This window comes from Calonectris borealis, chromosome 26 (assembly GCF_964195595.1).
Source record: "Calonectris borealis chromosome 26, bCalBor7.hap1.2, whole genome shotgun sequence".
In the NCBI taxonomy this organism is placed as follows: domain Eukaryota; kingdom Metazoa; phylum Chordata; class Aves; order Procellariiformes; family Procellariidae; genus Calonectris; species Calonectris borealis.
Genome location: NC_134337.1, coordinates 6,574,727 through 6,597,298, shown reverse-complemented (window position 1 = coordinate 6,597,298; position 22,572 = coordinate 6,574,727). Strand labels below are relative to the sequence as shown.

General features: G+C 51.1%; 1 protein-coding gene across 1 annotated transcript in view; it reads left to right on the top strand.

The window, feature by feature from the left end:
* The window catches only part of PLXNA2 (plexin A2), a 152,588-nt gene extending 132,456 nt beyond the window's left edge, over window positions 1-20,132 (top strand). Inside the window, exons 21-31 of the mRNA XM_075174478.1 lie at window positions 595-863; window positions 5,452-5,518; window positions 6,188-6,334; window positions 6,795-6,954; window positions 7,532-7,635; window positions 12,480-12,579; window positions 14,808-14,998; window positions 15,622-15,791; window positions 17,684-17,896; window positions 18,233-18,383; window positions 19,303-20,132. Coding sequence (XP_075030579.1) covers window positions 595-863; window positions 5,452-5,518; window positions 6,188-6,334; window positions 6,795-6,954; window positions 7,532-7,635; window positions 12,480-12,579; window positions 14,808-14,998; window positions 15,622-15,791; window positions 17,684-17,896; window positions 18,233-18,383; window positions 19,303-19,398 — 1,668 coding nt within the window. The 3' untranslated portion in view covers window positions 19,399-20,132. The remainder of the gene's footprint in view (window positions 1-594; window positions 864-5,451; window positions 5,519-6,187; window positions 6,335-6,794; window positions 6,955-7,531; window positions 7,636-12,479; window positions 12,580-14,807; window positions 14,999-15,621; window positions 15,792-17,683; window positions 17,897-18,232; window positions 18,384-19,302) is intronic.
* The last annotated feature ends 2,440 nt before the right edge of the window (window positions 20,133-22,572 follow it).

Sequence of the window (22,572 nt, the reverse complement as noted above, 5' to 3'; positions counted from 1 at the left end):
GAAAAACAGAATTGCAGAAGTGATAAATGTGTTGCCAATTACACAGTTGCTTAATTATGTAACATTAGTAAAACCAATACATAAGTCTCCAAGATGTTTGGTAAAGAGTTGCTTAATGTAGTTCATCATTTTCACTTGTAATGAATTACTTGAATCTGCAACTGGCTGAAAGCCTCAATTAATTTTTTACGCTTGTCCCATAATAAAGAAATAGTCTAAATTAGTATTTAATTTACTTACAAGAGTGTCACTTTTTGTGCAGAACAAGCAAAATTGTAAGTCATTTATAGGGCCGTTAGCCTCAAAGCAGCAGCTTTATGGCATGTGGAGTACAGCTCGGAGCAATGATTAAAGTGAGAAGTGCTGAAGTGCTGGGGGAGGACAGAAAGAGTGATACTTGTTCAGGACTGGCCAGAGACCACGTTCGGGGATGCTGAGACCCTGAGAGACGGGGTGCTGGCTTGTGCACCCAGGGTTAAACCATTCACCCCGCCCATAGTGCTGGCGGAGTGACCCCGCCGGTGGTGCAGGGCTGCCCTCTGGTCCCTTGTCCTCCCGTCCCTTGGCCGATGGTCGTGCTCTCCTCCACCGCAGGTCCAAGGGAACGGGCAGCAGAGCGTGGAGAAGGCCTTGAAACTCTTTGCTCAGCTGATCAACAACAAAGTCTTCCTGCTGACCTTCATCCGAACGCTGGAGCTGCAGCGCAGCTTCTCCATGCGCGATCGCGGCAACGTGGCCTCGCTCATCATGACGGGTCTGCAAGGCAAGCTGGAGTACGCCACCGACGTGCTGAAGCAACTGCTCTCGGACCTCATCGAGAAGAACCTGGAAAACAAGAACCACCCCAAACTGCTCCTGCGCAGGTAACACAGGGGGACGGGGAGGAGAGGGGGCTGCACAGCTGTGCTGCCGGAGGCATGCGGGGGCTCTGCGGGACCTCTGCGGGACCGGGGTGCTGGTGTTGGAAGGAAAACTCTGCTCTCCACAGGGGACTTTGGATGACCCATCCTTTTCCTCGCCTGTCTCCAGGACATGGGTTAACTCTACTGTGTGATTCCACACAGAAGGATGAACAGGGTCTTAAACTGGATCCAAGAGAGCTATTACCTCTGATGCGTCTCTCTCACTCATAATCTCTTACCTTGCCCCAGCCCCAGCAGCCCCCTTCCCCTGGCTTGCCCGAGAGCAGGCGATGGTGCCAGCACTGTCACCTCTGCCATCCAGCTGCCTCCTCCCTGCCCTGCCCTGCCTGCACTCGCCTGACCGAGCTCCTGCTTCTCTCACTGTGTGTGCGGAGATGCCCGAGCGGTTCAGCAAAGAGGTTTAGCCCCTGCTGCTGGCCCTGTGCGGGGCTGCCTCAGGGCAGCGTCGTGGTGGGGAGGTGAATGGCACAAAAACTGGAGCTCCCCGTCAGGTGCACGTTGCTGGTACCAAGCAGTGCCCTGTGCATCCAGGCAGGGAAGAGGAGGCACCAGCTCAGGTACAGCAGGGTCTGGAGGAGCAGAGATGGAGCTCTGTAGGTCATCTTAGTGGACTTCAGGCTCCTGTGAGCAGGACCCTGATTTCTTACATGTCTGTACAGTATTTAGGGTCCTTGTCTCCCATGAGCTGTGGTATTATTGTGGTGAGCCATAAAGCATAACATGCAAAAAAGCACTGAAGACCTAGAGAAGCAGCGTACCTCTCAGGTGGGCAGTGCCATGAATTGCTCCTGGAGCCGCCAGGGAAAGGCAGGCTGCCCGGCAAGGCTTGTCCCCCTCCTGATGGCAGCCCATCCCCTGCAGCCAGGGTGCCTGTGTGACCTTCACCCTCACGTGTCTGAGCCACCTCGCAGGTATTTGTGGGCTTTACCCTCTCAGCATCCTTGGCTGCCTGGATGGAGCAGCAGGGCTTGTGTTTCACAGCCGGGGGAAGGAGCTCAAGAATGGATTAAGCAACTCACCCAAGATCGTGCTGGGAAGTGGCAGAAGGAAAAAGGGGGAAACGTGTGTGTTAACGTAGGCCAGACCAGCAGCCACAAGTAAAAGGCTACCCCTGTTCCCCGTGTCGTCAGCCACCTCCGTCCCGTGTCCCTTTGGGTCCTGGCTGTGCTGCAGAGCCTGCCCTCGGCCAGCGGCAGGAACGCGGCTGCCCCATCGGCTGTGCCTGTGGTTCCGCCGGCATCCCGCTGGAGCGAGCGGAGGAAGGCGAGGGGAGGATTTCACAGCTCCAGGAAAATTTCAGGGATTCCTCCAGCCATAATGAATATACTTGACAGGAAATTGCTCTAAATCTGGCTGTGTTTGCGGAGGCAATAACTCATCTCGGAAAAGGAAGCCGTCTTAATTTCCCCCGTGGTTTGATGAGTCGCTGGGAAGGCGTCTTCTGCCTCAGCCATCAAGAATGGCTTTTCACGGTGCTCCAGAAATACACGGCTGGTGATCAGAGCCGAGCTGCACCCAGCAAAGAGAGCGGGCCACGGGCAGCGCCAGCAGTGTCGAGGCTGCTGTCCATTTAGCCGTGTCACGGGAAGCCTTCGGCTGGAGCCCTGTCCCAGCCCTGTGCCCGCGGGCTCCCGGCTGCTGTTGGTGCACAAAGCAGCCCGGGCTGGAACGTCTTGCTCTGACTTAATAAGGAGTGATCAGCCACAAAGTGAGACACTTATTTTTTTTTATTTTTTGAGCTCTCTGGTGGCAGCAGTTGATAATTGGCACTCAGTTCTTTCTCTCTTTCTTCCTCATTTTCCCCTCTCTCTTTCTTCTGCAACTACCCCTCGTGGGAGACAGCAAAAAAGTGCTGACATTAAATCAAATAGCTGCTCTGGTTCCTGGCACAGAGAGCAGCACACAGCAGTTCGGAGACCTAGATATAGCAGGGAAAATTAATAAAATACATATTTATTTTTTGGGTTCTCTCAGCTCTTTTTGTTTAGTTTTGTTTTATTCTCGGTGCCTCAGAAAGTCGGAGGAGCAGCCAAGGCGCTGGTTGCTGGCGTCAGACTTCTTTAGAAAGTCATCTCTAGATCGTGCTTTGCCCTTGTTATGTGGTCAATATGAGAAGGATTTTCTCCAAGTCTAGGGATTCTCCCCTGCCACGTTAATCTTCAAGAGCTTATTTTTTCTTTTTAGAGGCAGATCTATAACAGCGTTTCAGATACCAGACCAGCTTCGGCGTAGGAGCGATGCCTGCCGAGGGGCAGCACAAAGCCCCGCAGCAGCTATTGCCGTGGCTCAGCAGACCCCTCCCCATGCGGCAGAGAGAAAGAGAGGTCCGGCCCCGCCGTGGCAGGCAGAGTTCAAGGGATGGCTTATCCAGCCATCCAGCACCGATCCCATTTCAAAGGCAGAGGAGGCCGGGAAAGTATATACAGCAGACTTGTTTGCAAGGAGCCTATGGTGCTCGTGCTGCACCCAGCAGTGATGAAGGTTATAAGCAGCCCCTTTCCTTAGCCAGTGTAGGACAGTGATGATTAACTTAATTGTTGGCCATCCCCGGGACCGATGCACTGCAAATATCTCACGGCGTCAGTTGTGTCGAGATGAGAGTGAGATACGGTGCTTGAAGGTAAGGAGAAATAGGATTTGAGAGAGATGCTCCGAGGTGTTTCTTCTTTGCTGTTCCATTCAGCTGATTTTGTATTTCTGATAAAGAAATAAGAGGGAACAGCTAGGCACGGGAGTATCCGATACCCTTCTCCCACACAATATGCCCCAACTTCTCTGTCACTCCATATTCCAGTCATTTTTACGGTGCCGGCGTTGGCGTCAGGCCATGAGCAGCCAACAGGGACAGGACACAGCATTACTTCACTGGTAGGGCTAATTGGGAGGCTTGCCAATTCTTAATTTAATATTCTATTAACAAAGTAGTTTATTAAATTAATATTCACCCTGAAGTCCTGAATGTATCATTTTCTGAGTTTTTCACCTATTCTTTAGTTTCTATCACTGACTCTTCATTTTCCGTGGCTCGCTGGCGCGGCAGTGTGCTAGTGGTTCTTCTCCTTAATTGGGTGACTGAAATATTTTAAACAGGAGAACAATGTGTGTGTCAATTTGGAGGATGAATTTTTAGGCAGTTAATCAATTCAGGCTTAAATTCTTTGGGGATCTGCAGACATTTTCACAAATTCCTGGCAGATGTTGCGATCCTAAGAGATGATGGATAACGTGACCCCAGGTCTGTTTGCCGACTGGCGTCAGTTTTTGTTTGCTGAAATCTGTGGCTCCTGTTTATACTTGATCTGCTTGACTTTGTGATCAAACCGTGCTGCTTCTATAGTATGTGTTTTTCATTAAATGCCAGAGCTTTCAAACATGCGGGATGCTGTATAAATACATACCAAGGGGCAGCCTTTAATTCAAGGCAGCAGAGCAGATGGGGGAGAATGGGGAAAAGGGGTCCGGAGCGGGACAGTGACTCGCCCCAGGCCGGGGCACGGGCAGAGGCTCGGTGCGTTGCCGTGCTCGCTGGGCATCTCCTGAGCAGGCTAGTGGCACGGTGGTCAAAAAGGCAGCTGGCAGGAATGGCACCGGGAGCAGAGCTGCCGGCCAAGGGGATGAAGGCTCAGAGAGGTGCCCAGACCCGGCGAGGCTGCCGCCTTGCTGCAGGCTCCCAGTGAAGGGGCAGGGAGGGACGGTCCCCAGAGGAAAGGTCGCTGCAGAGGGCAATGTGTTGGATCCACCCCTCTTAGCTTGCAGAAATTTGGACCAGATCCTGGTATCGCACGGCACGAGGGGACGGCTGGAGCAATGGCAAAGCCATGGTGCAGAGCGCCAGGCTGCCCGGGGTCGCATTCGCAGCTGGCTCGGCTGGCGGCAGGGGACTGCACGGCCCCCCGGGCAGGCTGGCAGCCTTGCCTGCCTGCCACCCCCAGCCTGCGCTGCGTGGTGGGGGCTCAGATGTGGACTGTGAGACACCCTGCCACCAGCACAGCCACCCTGTCCCAGGAAAAGGGATTGTGGTGCTTTAGGGAAAGTCTCTGGGTCCTGCAGAGCCAGCATTAAAAACTATCATTAGAAGCCATTGTATTTAAATTAGAGATAATCTTGGGCACAATGTGGGGAGAGGACGCTGGGTGGGACTGGGGAGAAAGCTGCAATTTCCCTGCCATTGTCACTCTGCTGTCCCTGATTGCCAGCAACCGCTGCAAATCCCAGTGATTTACTGAGCCAGGCTGTAATTTGCACCACGTGCAAGGAGCCGAGTGTCACCAGGCTCCCTGTCACCAGCCCCATCAGGGCTGTGACAGGCTGTCAGCTGGGCAAGCTGCTGTCAGCTCGGTGCAGCGGGGAGGGGGGACAGTGGTGGCCGCATCCTGCTGCCTGCCGGCTCCGGAGCCACAGCCCCGGTCCAGAGCACCACGGGAGCTGTGCCAGGGTGCAGCCAGCTGGTGCCACCCGGGGAGATCTGGGGCCTCTGCTGCGTGCTTTGGTTTTGTATGTAACGTGTGTGTCCTCCTGGCTTCCCTAGGACCGAGTCGGTGGCTGAGAAGATGCTGACTAACTGGTTTGCCTTCCTCCTCCACAAGTTCCTCAAGGTAAGGAGGGTTGGAGCTGAGACCCCGCTGCCGCTTTGCTGTCTGACCCAGCAGCCATCCCCGAGGTGAATCTAGGCTTTAAAACTCTTCAGTCAGACTCCAAGTCAAAAGATGTAGCAGCAAGGCAGGGGAGGTGGAAATGTGCTCGGAGACGCCTGCAGCTGGGGCTGCTGTTACGTGGGCTGAGCCAAGCTGCACAGCCTCCGTGCTCAGCCTTCTTCAACCCTCAGATCGCCGGGTAATTGTCATGTAATGGAGTTTCTGTTGCACCTCTTTAGTACGTAGGAGAAATTCTCACTTACGTCTCCATGGCTGGGCTTCCATATTTTTTAATTTTATTTTTGGTTTTGGAAGCCCCACAGAATTTGCTTCATGGGGGTGAACGATGAAATCGAGATCTCAAATTCCTTTTTTACAGCCATATAGATTCAGTAGATTTACCAAGCCAAAGACAACATACCCATTGAGCAACGGAGCTCGTGGTTTTGGCTGTCCTCTCCAGGAGCTGCTGGGGGCCGAGCCTGGATTGCACATGTCCTAAAGATGGAGTCGATGGGACTATGCCTCCAGCGAAATGAATCACGTGCAAAACCTGTCTGCAGGCCAGCGGCCCTGGAGGAGATGCACCTTCACCTCTGTGTTAGTTTTGCTGTCTGTCTCATTGTGTAGGAATGTGCTGGAGAGCCGCTCTTCATGCTCTACTGTGCCATCAAGCAACAGATGGAGAAAGGTCCGATTGATGCCATCACAGGAGAAGCCCGTTACTCCCTCAGTGAGGACAAGCTGATCCGGCAGCAGATTGAGTACAAGACTCTGGTGAGTGATCACTGTAGAAGCTGCCATTGAATCGCTTCTGTCCTCCCCACTTGGACGTGATCTGTTCTGACCTTTAGGCCAGTGATTAGGACTACCATGAAGCACAAGTGTTGCCACTGCAATAAAGCCTCATGCTGCTAGACCCACGCCCAAGTCAGCTGTGTCCCTAACTTGCAGATACAAATGGCCTGAGCTAAGATTTTGAAAGGCAGGGTTTGAGGGGAGCGTTTTATCTCCCCGTGCATTGAGCATTGCCCTCCCTCCAGCAAATGAAAATAGACGTCCAGGGCTCCTATCTTAATTATCGTTGTAAAGATATACTAGATGCAACAGCAATGATGCAAATGGGGATGTAGAGTTTTTTTATGAGAAAGGGTTGTTGTGACAGATGTGGTTGTAGTTCTCCTGGATGTTTGTCTGAAGCCCTTTAGAGCCTGGTGTGGTTCTCCTTCCCTTCCAGATCCTAAACTGTGTGAACCCGGATAATGAGAACAGTCCAGAGATCCCTGTGAAGGTGCTGAACTGTGATACCATCACTCAAGTCAAAGAGAAGATCCTCGATGCAGTATACAAAAACGTCCCATATTCTCAAAGACCAAGAGCTGTTGACATGGACTTGGGTAGGAGCCTCCTTGCCTCGTAGGACGGGGAAGATCAGAGAGGTTGTTACTATCAGTGATTCTCTGTGGGTTTTGCAGAGCTTAAAAGCTAGAGCTCAGGCTGCATGACGACACACACGTTTCTGGTCCTAAAAAGCATGGGCACTGTTCCTGCTGGATAGGTTTTGAACTCTGTGGGATCAGCTGATCGTCCATTGACCACAGAGCAAATGATTCCTGACGCCTCCTTCACTCTGCTGAGCAAAGCTTCTCCCCAAGCTTGTGTATCTTACTAGAGCCAGGGGGCAGGGGGGCTGGGAAGGTCCTGCGCCTCCATTTAGCTCAACACTGCAGACCCCCCCGCATGGGAATTAAAATGCTGCACTTTGCTGCAAGAAAACTATCAGTGTGACCTTCCTTGTAGTTGTAAGATTTAAGAGCAGAATTTAGCTTTCTCTGGGCGCCTTTTCCTGGGAGGTGGGTTTTTCTACAGGCTCATCTCTCCAGTAGTTACCTGGGCCAGAACTGGATAGAGCCTGTTTAGTGCCTTTTCCCTTTCTGACCATCGTGTCTGCCTGGTTTTTTGCCTCTCCCACAGAGTGGCGGCAGGGCCGGATAGCTCGTGTGGTCCTGCAGGATGAAGACATCACCACCAAGATTGAGGGAGATTGGAAGCGCTTGAACACCTTGATGCATTATCAGGTAAGAAAGCAGCCCCAGCAGACAGTTCCCGGAAAGCTGCCAGGAGGGAAGAAAAGAAAAGCAGAAATTTAATTCCCAAGTATCTCGTCTACCAAGACAGACAGGGAGGTCACATTTGTATGATAAACCAGAAGGGTTCAATGTGCTTACGCATTAGATGGGAAAGCAACCTTGACGTGGATCTTAGAGAAACTAGCAGAGTTGAAAATTGCCTAAATTAAAACTGCCAGCCGTGCTAGTGAGATAGAGGGAGCAGTGGCGAGGGCTGAGCTGCCGCTGCTGGAGATGCAGGGCCAGGGGAGGGATGGCACATGGGGCTCGGGTCTTCGCGTGGGGGTCTGAGACAACCAGGAGTGCAGCAGGGATGGAAGAGGGGTCTCTGCCTTCCTTCAAAGCCTTGCAAACACCACACGATCAGATGATCTGATGCAACGCATGGGCTGCAGCGGCAGCTCGTCTCTTATACTAGTGATCTTCCTACGTGTTGACTCTTGAGCATCGTGCAAGGAGTGAAGAAGGGAAACAGAGCAAATACTTCAACTACTGTCATATGGGAGGGTCAAGAGAGTGCTGCAGGGAGGTACAGGATGAATCCAGGACAAGAAAGGGTGAATATCAGGGACTACTTCTTGAGAAAGTGACATCAAACCTCCTAAGTCCCAGACCTAGTCTTCCAAGCTAAGTAACAGGACTTTTGCCACTAAAGTCATATAAAACTAAGCTAGGCAGTGAAGATGCTCTATTGTGCATCGGCCAGGGTGGGTGAGGTGACCTAAGAAATTGTTGCCGTCTTTAGCTTTTGCAGCAGGCGTACCCCAGCCCAGCCCAGGCTGCCCTGCATAGGCGAGCATCTCTTGGAAAGGGCTTCTTGTGGTGTGCGAAAGGTGGAAAGAGACGTAAAGACGGAGCTGAGGAAGGTTTGGTTAAAGAGAATCAAAGGCATTTACTCAAAGCCTGTCTGCAGCAGAGGATAACTGCATTAATTGGGACCTGTAACCTACTGCTGTCCATCAGCACCTACACAGAAGTGTTTAGTATTTAATCTGGCACCTTCCCCTGTTTATACACCATCTCAAGTCCATCAGCGTGACTCGTGCTGTGTAAGTTGAATGTGAGCCAGTATTGACAGGAGCCATATAATCAGGGAGCCAGGCAGAGAGAATGGCATAAATATGCAAAGTGCATGTAAAAAAGCACCTCGAGGGTCAACTTTTCCAAGCAGCCCGAAGGATTTAAACACAGATTACCGTAAAATGTCATACGAGTTGTGCAGATGAATTCCATTGTTTCTAAAATCTATTTTACCTGACAGTTGCAAGGGATTAACCAACATGCAGGGAATCAGCGAGACTTTATTATGCCTTGATCTTTAAAAGTCATCTAAGGAAGTCACAAGTGAAAGCCGTGTTTGTCTGATGTGTGTTGGGTGCGAGGGGAGGGAGTACTTTCATTTTAGTGCCTGTGGGAAAATCTGAGCCACAAGTTTACCCTTAAAATAAACAAAATCCTCGCAGCACTCGAGATGCTGCAGCTATTCCTGCCATTTGAATGTCAGTTTTGCTCTGGAACAAAGTAGAAGTTTGCTGCCAAACATCTAAGCAGGTAGCCATGGCGCATGGCTCTCCCCGCTCTGGCCCAGCCCGGCAGAGCTGTTTCAGCCATAAAAAGAAGCCAAGTTCTCAGCACTGCAACAGAAATCTTGTCAAGACAGGGCTTTTGCCAAAAACAAACAGTGATTTTTTTTTTTTTTATTCCTACCATTTTTTTTTCTGTTTGGGTAATAAATGTTTTTATTAGGTATCAAAAATACAGATGCTGCAGGACTACACAGTAAAACAAATATGTGGGCAAAGGTACATTCTTAGAAGAGGGTATAAAATCATTTGAGTTTCAAGTGCTGCTGTCTCACCAGGAGTGTTACGTATAAAACAGATGTGGTTCAAGCCATAAAAATGAAATCTAGATTTCTCCAGCTTCTGGAGGGCTGGTGAAGATGACTTCTAAATTTCTAGAAAAAAAAAAAGCTAGCTCTGTCAAGCTCTCCCCATCTTTTATTCAGAGCTGTCTTGTCTTTATTCTTGGTCAGATGTCATCTGCTTTTATCTGCTGATCTGAAGGCAAAGTGATCTCTGGATTTGCAGGCAGTAGCTGGAGACGCACAGCCCGTGTTTCCATCCGATAACACCTGGCATTTTGTGGTATTTTGGAGAGGTGCTGTCTCCAGGGAGTAAGCGCTGAAGCAAGGACCAGAAACTGCCTGGTCCTCGCAGCCCTGCCCCTGCTCCTGATTCCTGGGGTCCGTTTGCTCCGCAGCCCCGTTCCCTGCAGCTCCTGGGCTCCCACTGCTGCCAGGGGCCAAACCAGCCTCCTCCAGCTCACCGTGCTCTGGGGCAGGTGGGGAGGCTCTGCGGAGGGCAGTTATTTAATTCCAAGAGTTTCTCAGCTCCACACTTGGCTGCTGGATTTTGACACCATTACATTCGTTTTCTACATGTTTAGATGATAAAATTACAATATATATCAGCCGATAAAATATACTTTTCATGGGAGGCTTTCACATGCAAAAGCCAGATTGGATTTAAAAAGAAATATTCATCTTTCTGTAATATTTTTGAACCACTTTATAGAATTATATAGACAACTGTATGCCTGCTGCTTATTTCTTCCTTTATAAAAATAGATGTATAGGTAAAATAGGTGTAATTCTTTGTTAAATTCTCTGGAGCTGAGAGAACTGAGTTGAAGAAATTGTATTACATTTGTGTAGTATCCTTTTGGTTTCGTGCCTATTAAACTCCATGGGAGAGTCTCACCCTGCGTGGCTTTACTCAAGAAAAATGAAACACTGAATTTAACATCAAATGATTTACAGTGGCTCATGCAGGGTTAACTCCGAGGCAGCAGAGCGTGAATACCTGTCAGCCACTGTGAGTCTGGAAGGGCCAAGAGACTAGAAAACTATTTTAAATGAAAAATTAGAAGCAGAGAGGGAAGGTTTGTGTGAAAAATGAGACCCAGGAGCCGAGGGTGGCGTGGCCGTGGAGCCAGCATCCTCACTGCATCCTCACTAGCCCATGCAAACGCAGTAGTGTCTGGGCTTCTGCACTGCTGCTCTCCCCGCTCCAGGTTTTATTTTTCTTTTCTTTAAGGTGTTTTGTGCAGCATGTTTCCAGCTCGTAGAAGAATCAGAATATTTATAAAGTTGTAAAACAGCCAGCCAGCTTCGCAGGCGTCTCTGGGGTTTTATGGGAGTGTGGCAACAGCAGAGCGGGATGGGAAACGAATGTGTGTTACATCTGATGCTAATTTGCACGCTGGTATTTTTTAGCTGACAAGAGCCATTTGACCCAAAATTTTAGAGAGTGAGAGTGCTCTGTGTGTGTGTGGAATTTTTAATGCCTCTCTCCCAGTTCACCACAGCCCTGGTAGGAACGGATCCCAGCGCGGCGGCCGGGGAGCTGCTGCCTCCGCGGGAGCACCCTGGGCTGCCGGCACGCTCAGGTTTCTCCCTGAAATTGAACTGAAGTGGCAGCTAATAACAGCCTAAGAAAATAATATCACTGCTGATAGTTTCTTCCATTGACTTAATAAATTGGATGAAGTGAGGCAAGAGCAGAAGAGGAAATAACAGAGGTGTTTGAAGTGTTTTGCTTAGAAATATCTCACTTTCGTACCGTGCAACACAAGTGACTATTATTTCCACTATCACTGGCAATAATAATAACTCGCATTTACATGAAACCTTTCAACTGAACGGAACCCAAAGCCTTGGGAGCATTAGGCAGTGACGATCGCTGTCTGCAGGTCACCTCGCGGCGGCAGACGTTGTACAAACACCCCTTCTGCTGATAGCGTGGGGAGATGCTGGGGGGGCAAAATCCAGCTGCTGCCCTGGCACTTCCCCATGCGTAGGGACAGTGCCGAGTCCCTCGCAGGACTCCTGGCAAATAACAGAGGACTTAGCCCCAAAAGCAATTTCTCTGGCATGAAGAGACATTTCTTTTGTACAGCTCCTCTAAATAACGTGTTGGCTGGGCCCCGGCGGGGCCGTCAGCCTGCGGGATGCGGTGACTCCGCTCTCTGCTCCCTTGCCGTGCTGCACCACGGGCCACGAGTTCAAAATTAAAAGACATTCAGGCCCGTTCCCTGGAAACCTGCAGATTCTTAATTAAGGGAAATAAGTTAAAAAACTTCCAGTGACTACTAGATTTATAGGGAGGATAAAATTAAACATGGCTACTAAAATCTGCTATAACAAAATCTTGTTAGCACTAATGTTCATTTATAGTTTGACTTCCCAGCATTTAATTCCTTCTCTGGTGCAGTAGAGGGACTGACAATTTAATACCCTGAAAGATGGCTTTATGACTTGCTCAGCTGTAAATCAAACTTTTAAAGTTCGTAAAAATTGCTAAAATAAAAAATGGTTTAATAGGAATGTTTTATGGTCCATAACGTTATTATAGCCGTTTTATTCCCTCTGCATTGTTACTTTAATTGGATCACAACAATTCCTGAGATTCTCATTTTTATTGGATAAAACGTAATCTTAAATCAGAACGACCAAAAACATCTTCAATAGGTCTTTTGATTTATCGCTCCGTTCCTTCAGTCCCTTGCTGTAGAGCTGCTGCCGACCCAGCCAGACGAGCAGTGCGTCTCTGCAGGGGCCGGCCGGCAGGATTGCTCCCGTGCCCTCGGGAGCCCCGAGCCGTGCCGACAGCTCCCGGCCGAGGCGGGGCCCCGCGGACTTCTGCTACCTGCACTTGCCGGGTGAGCAGCTGGCGATCGCGGGCGGACGGTGGATCTCGCTGATCTTTTCTTCTCTTCCTTTGCCTCCCCAGGTATCAGACCGCTCGGTTGTGGCTCTCGTTCCCAAACAGACCTCCTCCTACAATATTCCTGCCTCTGCCAGTATATCCCGGACGTCTATTAGTAGATACGGTAAGAAGCAGAGTTAAGGGCTGGGAAGCGATGGCTCACGGATAGCGAGTGGGCATTGCTCCTGCTGCACCGCACATTTTAGAGCCAGCCTGGAGCTTGCGGCTTTACTTGAGAATGTATCTTGATGGGGCTGGTATTGAAGCTGCCTTTGTTGCAGGAGGGCAACACCATAAGGGAATTAGGCGGGGAGAAAGCAGCAGCTTTCCCCAAAGGACCACACCACGTCGTCCAAAATGAAAGTACCAAACAGAAAAATGTCCTTGGCTACTGTTTTTTTGCAAAGGCTTTTCCATCTATGAGCAGGACAGCAAAAAGACCAGAGAAGCTGAGAGGAGGGAAAAGGAAATGCCAAGCACAACGTGAGCAGCCTTTGGAAAAGTGCGTCTTGGAGGAGACCAGGGAAAGGCTTTTGGCTCAGAGGGGATGGATGCTGCAGAGCACCCGTGGGGCTCCCGCTGCAAGAAAGCAGCTTTGTGTGCCTTGCATGTAAGCAGGGCTGCACCAGAGAAAAGCCTGATTCCTTCATCTATTTCTTCTCTAAGTGGAGGATCCTGAATTCTTAGCTAATGGGTCAAAAATGGGTAACGGCAATCTTAACTTGGCGTGCTCGGATGTGCACACCTGGGAATTAATTATTTGCATAATAGCAGGGCTCAGCACTTTGCAGAGGGTCCCTGAAGACGCTGCAGCCTGAGTAAATGAGTCTGCGAGGTGCCAGGTGTGCGTTTATAGCACTAAATCCACAATAATAGTAATAATATACTTCCCTAAAAGGCGGTAGTGGCAAAATCTCTAGTGCACTGATCTTTCATTATCTTTCATTTTACAGAGTGTTTTACAAACGAGAGGTCCCCTGACAGACCCGTCTCCTCTTGTTTATAGCTCCCAAAATAATGGGGTTTCCTCTCGAGCAAGGGTTCTGAGGAGCCGTCCACAGGAGAGTCTAGGCAAAAACCAGGAGAAAAGGCATTTCTCCCTGCGAGGTGTAGTCCAGCCGAGCGCCCAGCGCTTCCCGCACTTCAGGTGATGGAGAAACCGAGGCTGGGTCACACAACCTGAGTCTTCAGTGCTCGTTGATCTATGTCAGATGGAAAAGCTTTTGCAAACTACCAATGTGAACTATCATTGCTCATGTTAAGATTAATACTTCTAATTGTGCAGACAGAATTTAAATGAGATACTTATTTACTTCCCCCATTATATATCAGTACAGAGCTATGTTTAAAAATAGAATTACTAGATGCTTCCCTAGCTGTCCCCCTGTCTGTCTCCTTAATTATATCAGCTGGAGTACTCATTTATCTAAGCCTTAATCAGGGATGAAAATCTAGCTAGTTTGGTAATGACTTGCGTATTTCCCTCGGCTGATTTATGATTGATCTCCTTATTCTCGCCGAGGAGGGTGAGCAGTGAATTGGAGGCTAAAGTTGGGAAAATGCATGAAGTTCCCAGAGAACAAAGAAATTTAGGGAGAGGAAGAAAAACCCAACAACCCACGGTTGTGCTGCTCAACCCCGGGTCTCAGCGTGGAGACACTGTGGATGGGATCCAGGGAGGCGCATTCTTTGGGAAGTTAAATATATCTCACATCCCTCCATGGTTTCTGAGCAATTAAGGGAAAAACCTTTGTCTGCTCCCCTTTCCCTGCTGGGAAGGAGGACAGACGTGGGGACAGCAGGGTTGCCACCCCGCTCAGCCCCGCGGGCAGCACGGCCGGGGTGCAGGGCTGGCCTCGGGCTCTGCAGTCGTGCTCAGCTTGAGCCCTTGTTGCTCTACTGAAAGGCTCAAGAACAACAATTTTCTTCTGCCCTTTATGCCAGGCAGCTCGTTGTTATTTACAAAATAGTGATATCAGGACTCCCGTGCTGCAAGAGTTGGTGCCCAGGGTTAATGTGTATGAGCTGTAACTCATGGAGGTGCCTTGCATGGACTTGTATTACGGCGTTCACATAAGTAAAGGATGTGAATGGAGCAGAGAAGTCCCACGTCTGAGTGTGAAAACAGACGGGTTCAAGTCTGAGAGACTCTATTCAGAAGACCAACGCCTATCTTTGGCAAACACCAAATTTTGTTGGTGCCTGGGTGGTATTACATTTCATTGCCCCCTAAAAAAAAGCCAGTGCAGATGATTTTGGCACTAGCGAGCACAGTGGCATCGCTGAGAAGAGACAGGGAAATGAAAAAGGGATTTGCTTTGAGCGTGACCCGCTTCTCTTCTTGCCGTTCAGACTCCACCTTCCGCTACACCGGCAGCCCCGACAGCCTGCGCTCCCGGGCCCCCATGATCACCCCCGACCTGGAGAGCGGGGTCAAGGTCTGGCACTTGGTCAAAAACCACGATCATGGAGACCAGAAGGAAGGAGACCGGGGCAGTAAGATGGTGTCCGAGATCTACCTGACCAGGCTATTAGCTACAAAGGTAACTGCCGTGCGCTAAATTTGCTTGGGAAATTAGGCAGGTCTATCTATGCACACTTGCCGGGGGTCCTGCGCAGTCCCTCACGATGCTCAGCTCCCGGGGCACTGTCCCCGCCGGGCTTTCCTGGGCCCCAGGGGTTGGGTGGCTCCTGGAGCAGCGACAGAAACGCAGCCCAGGTTTCCTCACACTGCAAGGTGACTGCTGCAATACTTCACTCTTCTGTACGGTATGAAAACACAAAGAGGTGGAGAGATGCAGCAGTGCCTGTAAATATTTAACCGGTTTCCTTGGCCAGAGAGAGTCTTCCTGCCTTTCACCGAGTGTTCATCACTGTAGATAATGCAGATTTGCTTTTGAAAGTGAAAGAAATTGTTTCAGGTTAGAAATAAAGAGTAAGTGCAGCCCTGAGTAGCTGCAGGCTGGAGCATTCCCCCAGGGTCCTCCGGCAGCGCTGTCAGCGTTCGTAAAGACCCCGACCTTACTTATCCCTGTGGGGTCCGTGGCGGCACTTTGCGGGGCTATGCAGAGCTGGCAACACCATCTGGCGTCCCCTCCTGCCACCGCTGCTTAGCCAAGCGTGCGCCCGTCCCTCCCTTCACCTTCTCGGTTGCTGCTCCCATTAGGGTACGCTGCAGAAATTCGTGGACGACTTGTTTGAGACGCTGTTCAGCACCGTGCACCGCGGCAGCGCGCTCCCGCTGGCCATCAAGTATATGTTCGATTTCTTGGATGAGCAGGCAGATAAGCACGGCATCCATGACACGGATGTGAGGCACACGTGGAAGAGCAATTGGTAAGAACGGAGGAGGAGGGTGGAAGGGGGGCAGACCTGAGTATTGAGCAATTATCTGTGTCCTGGGGAAAAACAGAGATGGGGAAGAGCTTTGGGAAGGCCGGGAACAACCAAGTCCCATAGCTCCAAAGCATGAGATGTACCATGAAGCCGTGCTAATGCTTTTCAACCAGCACCACTGCTGTCCCAGTGCCCCGTGCAGATGTGGCAGTGGGGTTTGATCCTGGTTCTCGCTGCCCTCCGTGCACACACGAGCTGGATCCCCGCTGCAGTGTGAAACCACGAGCGCGGCTATCTCCGAGTCCTCTACGGGTGGGAGCTGGGCACTGGCCTCAGACCATAGATCCACACACCTGGACTTGGGAAATCGCTGGGTTTGCAGAGCCAGTCTGCCAGTGGGGAGCAGGGCTCCGTGCCTGCACCCCCCTGCCTGCGCAACCGTGCTGTGGCATGAATGCCGGGAGGGGAGAGCTCGGCCAGCGGCTGCACCGTCCCTATGGCTTCGGGCAGCAGCTGGAGCATTGGGGCAGTGGGAGGAGGTGGCAAGGGGGGAAGGAGCCAGCCCCGCGTGCCACCGGCACGGACTGCAGCCAGGTTCAGCCTTCTCCAAACAATGAGAGCTCTCACGTCTCTGCCTCTGCTGTTATTTTAGGATTAAAAGCTCCGTGGGTTAGAAATTTACCTCTGCGAGGAAGAAAAAAAAGCACAACAAATAGTTGCTCCCTAAGACTTTGTATTTTCCCCCGAGTCCCTCGTGGTTTAAAAGGCCTCTAATCATCATGGCTGCAAGAGCTGGGTTCCCTGCTAAGGCTGTGGGAAGCTAAAAACTATTTATTGAAAGCCTTAGAAGAAGGAGCTATTAGGATAAAAACTCTGGAGTCACAAAAAAAGATGAGACTTCTTAAAGCAATACAAAAGAAAGCGCCGACCGGCAGAGTTTGCTCTGCCAGAGCCATCAGACCCCACGAGCCCTGGTCCTTCCTTCTGCCCCGGGGCACCGGGGGCTCGGGAGAAGGGCGAAAATTTGGTATCTGAACGACTGGCTCTGCTGAGCACTTTGGTCGGCTGCAGCATTCCCAGAAAGGGAATTTTGGTGGGGAGATGGGAGAAGGCTTATGCCACTGGAGCAGGTCAAAGCAAACGGGGGCTAGGAAGAGGGAGCTGGGGCAGTGGGGGGTCGGGGGAGCCGGCTGCCAGGGATGCGGCTGAGCTGCTTGCCTGCGGTGCAGCAAGAGTTAAGGCTGAAGCCTTCAGTGCAGCTAGCTGGATGGAGAGAGCTGAGACTTGAAAGGTAATGGAAAGCAGCAGCTGTTTTTTTGATCCTGCTATACAGCCAAAGAAAAAAGGAATAATAATTCCCCTTTGATTGCAAAGGCCTCGGGATTTGGGGACAAAGCCTCTGATGCCTGCTGCACCGCTCGCAGATGACGGACTGCGGAGTGGCCGGGCAGTGGCTGATTAGTGTGCGGGCGGCAGCACCGCTGCCCCGGGCCCAGCCGCAGACTCCCACTCTAACGAACTCAGTTTAATGGGCTCCTCGCGGAGCTGCTCACCCGGTACCACCGAACGCTGCTCAGCTCTGCCCTGGCACAGCCAGCCTGCCCTCGGCGCCTGCTGCCCGCCGGGCTCTCGCCTCCTCCACCTTTCTGTGCAGGATCAGACCCCAGAGCGGGCACGCAGGGCAGCAGTGTCCAGCCCAGGCACGGCGGGACCCACCACAAGCAATCCGGGCAGGACTGGGCTAACTGGTGTTTGATGGACCTGGCCCAGCTCCTATTCAGATTGTTGCTGCTTCCCACCATTTGTATTCTGCCTGGGAAGACAAACCGCAGCAAGTGTCGTTTCCTAACCTTTGTCTTAATGTTTAAGTTTGTTTCTTGATTTCCCTACAGCCTCCCTCTCCGATTCTGGGTGAACGTAATCAAAAACCCCCAGTTCGTGTTTGATATCCACAAAGGCAGCATCACGGACGCCTGCCTCTCTGTTGTGGCTCAGACCTTCATGGATTCCTGCTCCACCTCGGAGCACCGCCTGGGCAAGGATTCCCCCTCCAACAAGCTGCTGTACGCCAAGGACATCCCCAGCTACAAGAGCTGGGTGGAGAGGTGCGCGGCAGCGCGTGGGCGGCAGCAGCGTGGATGCAGGGCTGGCCAGGGCGCTCCAGTCCTGCCCGACCTCCTGCGCCGGGCAGCTTTGCTCTCGGGGGCCGATGGTGCAGCAGAGCGGCTCTTGCAGCGAGCTGGTAGCACAGCTCAGCGCTGCCGAGCGTCGCTGCTCTTATTTTCAGCTTGTTACAGACCAGGATCCCATTTTGCTAGATGTGAGCATAAAGCGAAATGATGTCCTTTTCCCTGCAGAGCTTAGTTTAAATCCCAAGGAGAAGCGGGGCATTTTGAGCCGCCGTGTTTCTCACGGCCCCCCTTGGTCCTTCCTTCCCGCAGGTATTACGCAGACATTGCCAAGCTCCCGGCCATCAGCGACCAGGACATGAACGCCTACCTCGCTGAGCAGTCGCGCCTGCACTCCGCCGAGTTCAACATGCTGAGCGCGCTCAACGAGATCTACTCCTACGTCAGCAAGTACAGCGAAGAGGTGGGTGTCCCCTGGGGCGGGCGCGGAGGCGATGCCGTCCCGCGGCACATGCGGCGTGGGAGAGGAGCCGCGTTTCTGCGCGGGAGCGGGTCGGGCAGCGATCCCACTTGCTGCCACCCAGAGCTCCTTCCTCCTCCCTCGTCCTGGGTGCAGCACACCGTAGCTCGCGCCGCTGCTGCCCCGCTCTGTTCTGTTCATGCACAAATTGGTTCGGGAGCTGGCCATGCCTGTAGCGTACTTCCCAGGAGGACTGAGAGCTAAAATACTGTGGGAGCAACTGCATTCCTCAGCCTTGGCATATGCCCAGTGCAGCCCACTCCTAAATGCAGTGGAAAATCATCATGACCGAGTGAAGCTCCCCAGAAACGTCCCTGTCTTTTGGGAACAGTGTGGTACAAATCCCATGTTGCAGTGACGCAGACTCCTGTTTGCAAAGAATCCCTGGCAGCGTGAGCTCCTTTAATGAATGCATCACTTGAAACCAAGTTCTCGCCATCTGTTCCACCCCTTCATTTCAGTGTAAGAAGAACCTATTTTGCAATTGTGTCCATTAAAAGGAAGGGTTTTGTCATTTAATTGCATGTATGCATTTGTGATACAATGCCACAGCTATTTTCCAATTACGGTTTAAAAATCTCATAACTTTCATGCTAAATGAGACAAGAAATGTGGAATCCAACGTACAAGAGCGGGAATGATTGTGTTGTACGGGTAACGTGCACCGAGCAGTCCAACAAATCAATGAGCGCGGCTACGGCATGCCGAAGCGCTCGTCACGTTGCTTTGCCATTCGTTATTTAAGTTTCACGCATCCACATTTCAAGTTGCTCTCACCTTGCTGCCCACCCACCTCTACCACCCCCTCTCGCGCACTGACTTCTTTCTCTTTTTTTCTCCCGTTTTATTTTTTCCGTACCAGCTCATTGGGGCTTTGGAGCAGGATGAGCAGGCACGTAGGCAGCGTCTGGCATACAAAGTAGAGCAACTTATCGGTGCCATGTCTATTGAGAGCTGAAGAAAGGTTGCGGTGCTCACGGACGGCAAAGGGCAGAGGATTGCACGGACTCTCGGGAATTAAGAGGGAGAACAAGCAAGAAAGGCGCTGGACACATATAAATACCAAGGCTCTTCTGGAGGGAGCAGAGACTGGCCAAGGACTGACTGTTCAAAATCATGTAGGATCCGGTTCGAAAAGGCAGGAAAAGAAAAAGACAGCATCTCTGTCAAAGTCAAATCAAGATGGATCATTTTTTCAAGCATACATGGAAAGAAGGAACCTGGAAGGTCTGGATGTCTCCATGACTGCTGCTTTGCATGAAAATTGTTTGATGTATATTAGAAAATAAAACTTTATTTAAAGGTTTTTTAAAAAAAAAAAAAGAAAGAAAAAGAAAAAAAAAAGAAATAGAGCAAAAACCACAGAGGCCACAGAGATAATTCTGGCAACAAGGTTCAGCTCTGAATCCTGTCCTCGAGAGACTCCCGAGGACGCGGCTCAGGCGTTCTGCGAACGGACTCTTACGCCAATTGGAAAGTCTGGAAAACCGAAATTTTCTTCTTTTTGGGATCTTACAGAAAATATGAGCACAAGTTTGCACCACACCTTTTTACACAAGTAAAATAGCAGTTTAGCCAGAAAATAGTTCAGTGGCAGAGTAACTTATAGGCACTAGAAGGAACTTTACCCAAATTGCAAAACCATCAGATCATCCAACCTGTCTCGAAATCCAGCTTTATCTATGTATTTATATAGTGTCAATATATATATATTTTTTTTAAATCCCATTCACTGTTGAACGAGGAAAGATCTGATTTTAAATGCTTTTCCCCTTTTCCATCCCCATTCCGCCTCGCTGGACGCCGGAGCCGCCGCAGAGCTGCGGCAGCGCGCTGCGCTGCGCGGCGGTGTGGCCGCGGCCGTGCCCGGCCGCAGTCGGCGCGTTGCTGGTTTCTGCAGGTGCAATTTGAGCAGAAGCGGCCGGCTGCCCTCTCCCCGCTGGGCAGAGCTGGGACGAAGCCTCCTTGGCTGCGGTTTGGTGGTGGTTTCTGGCAGCCGCCTCTCATTTCTTGCAGTAAAAACCAACAAGCCCCCAATGTTTACAGTGAGCGATACTTGAAAAGACTCGACGTAGCGAGAGGAGATATTTATTGCTTTTCTGTTTGACTCGCAGAGTTGATCAGCACAGGCGCCCTGCGAGTTTCTCTGCCAGCAGTGGCGGTGTCGCCGGGGCCAGGCGCAGGACTTGTATTTCCACTGGGGAGGGGAAAGAAATCTTTGCTCTAGGCAAGGGAAAACCTTAACCAGCACTCCACGGGCCAGCTAGCGCTGCTGTCTTGTCTCTGTCTCGGCGTCTCGTTGTGATATTCAGTTCCTCGCTGGCCCCGACGGCACGTGTTCTTGTGGCCAGTGACAGGCAAATGTTTGTGAGTGTTATTTCTTTCAAAGACACCAAAGCTTATGTGTGTCCCTTTGTAGAGTGCCAGGAGGGGAAGGAACACTGTAAATATTTCTCTCTGTAATAAACGTTGATGTTTGTGCAGGCTGCAGTGGGGAGGAGAGGGTGATTAGGTCTAATGGAAATACAAGTATTGACTGCATGAGCTTGGCAGTGGCAGCAAAATAGCTCCCGGCGTCTGCTCAGCCCTGCCCGGGCAGTGCTGTGCCGGACTGGGACCTTAGTTTGCAGCCGGTGTGTGTCGAAGGAAAATCCATTTTCATATCCGTCCCCCTCCTCCACCGTTCCTGCCCAGAGGAGCCCGGGAGGGTCACCGCGGGCTCCCCGTGCAGCGGGAGAGCTGCCGGCTTTTGGTCTGGAGATGCTAAGGGGAGCCAGCACCAGGGGAGGGGAGAAGAGTGTAGAGAAATACTCAGGAAACTTCTTGTTTTAATTACCGTTCAGTAAAAGCCATGCCAAGTCCACTTTCTTTTGCTAATCCACTTTTGTGAGTTTCTCTGGGCCCGGTTAATACTCTGGAAGAAAATGCTAATGATCAACCTTGTGCAATAAGTTCTTGACATTTACAACAGCCTGAGCTCTGTAACTGGAGGTCTTGGATTTACTGAGACACGGAGAGAGCTGGCAGAGAGACTGAGAAGCGGCGCAGGATACGTACTGCCCGTTATCAGGAGAATCCCTTCCCAGGGATCCTTCTCCTGCACAGTGAATCTAATTTTAAAGACAGAAAATGTGCAAATGTCCGGGCTGCCCTATTAAAGTCTGGTGAACGAGCTGCCATCGTAGCAGCCGATAACCTGCCGTGCTCTTTGCTGGGGCATTACAGGGGTTGCGCAGTGTCACGTTTTGAAATCCTCCAGGTCTCATTTTTTACTGGTTTCTGTTACTGCTATTCGCAGCGATCTGGCGTGCAGCTTAAGTGCGTGATTTCCAGATCTATATTCTAGTTATGGACATTGTTTTGGGCATTCATATTCAGATCGTTCACCAAATTCTTGTGGTTCTCTGAAACCCAAAGAAAGCACTCCAAATGGTTTCCAAACACTTCTAAATATTAGTCTGAATAGTTATTTCTGCAGGATTCACAAAATATGAATACTGCCCAAAGCAAAGACCTGGCTTTTCATCACCTGGGTGCTGGTGAATGTGTGGTTCCCTACAGCCCGAGTCAGGCCCTCGTGGTCCTCTCTTCTTCTCATCTATTTGAGAGGCTTTTGCGTAGCGGCTTTTAAGCCTACTTTCCTCCTCCTGCTCTCTACCTTCTGGCCAGGAGCACCCCATAAGCAAAAATTTTGTCATTCCCCCTTCCCAGTATTTTCTCAGCAAAGCTGGAGAATCATCCGGCCATCCCTGGGTTCTCTGGCAAGGGGTTTGCTGGGCAGCGCCGAGGGTGGCGATGCCGGCGAGCCATCTCTTTTCCGGGTGCGTTTGGGCTGCCGGTTCCCCCGCGGGCAGGCAGCAGGAGAGGCGGCACGCAGGAGGTCTCCCTGCTCGAGGTGCTCCTTGTGCGGCGCGATGGGCTGCCAGCCCTGCTCGGCTGGGTTGCCCCTCAGCAGCCTCTCCCCTCCCATGGCAGGAGCCTGGGGAAGGGTCCGTAAACTGGGATTATCCTGGAAGGTAAAGATGAGGGGGGAAAAGAAAAATAATTGCAGAGCCCAGAGGGATTGGTTTGTGAGCAAGGATTAAAAGAATCCAATGTGTCCAAGCTGGCTAAACACGTGTATTCCATGAAT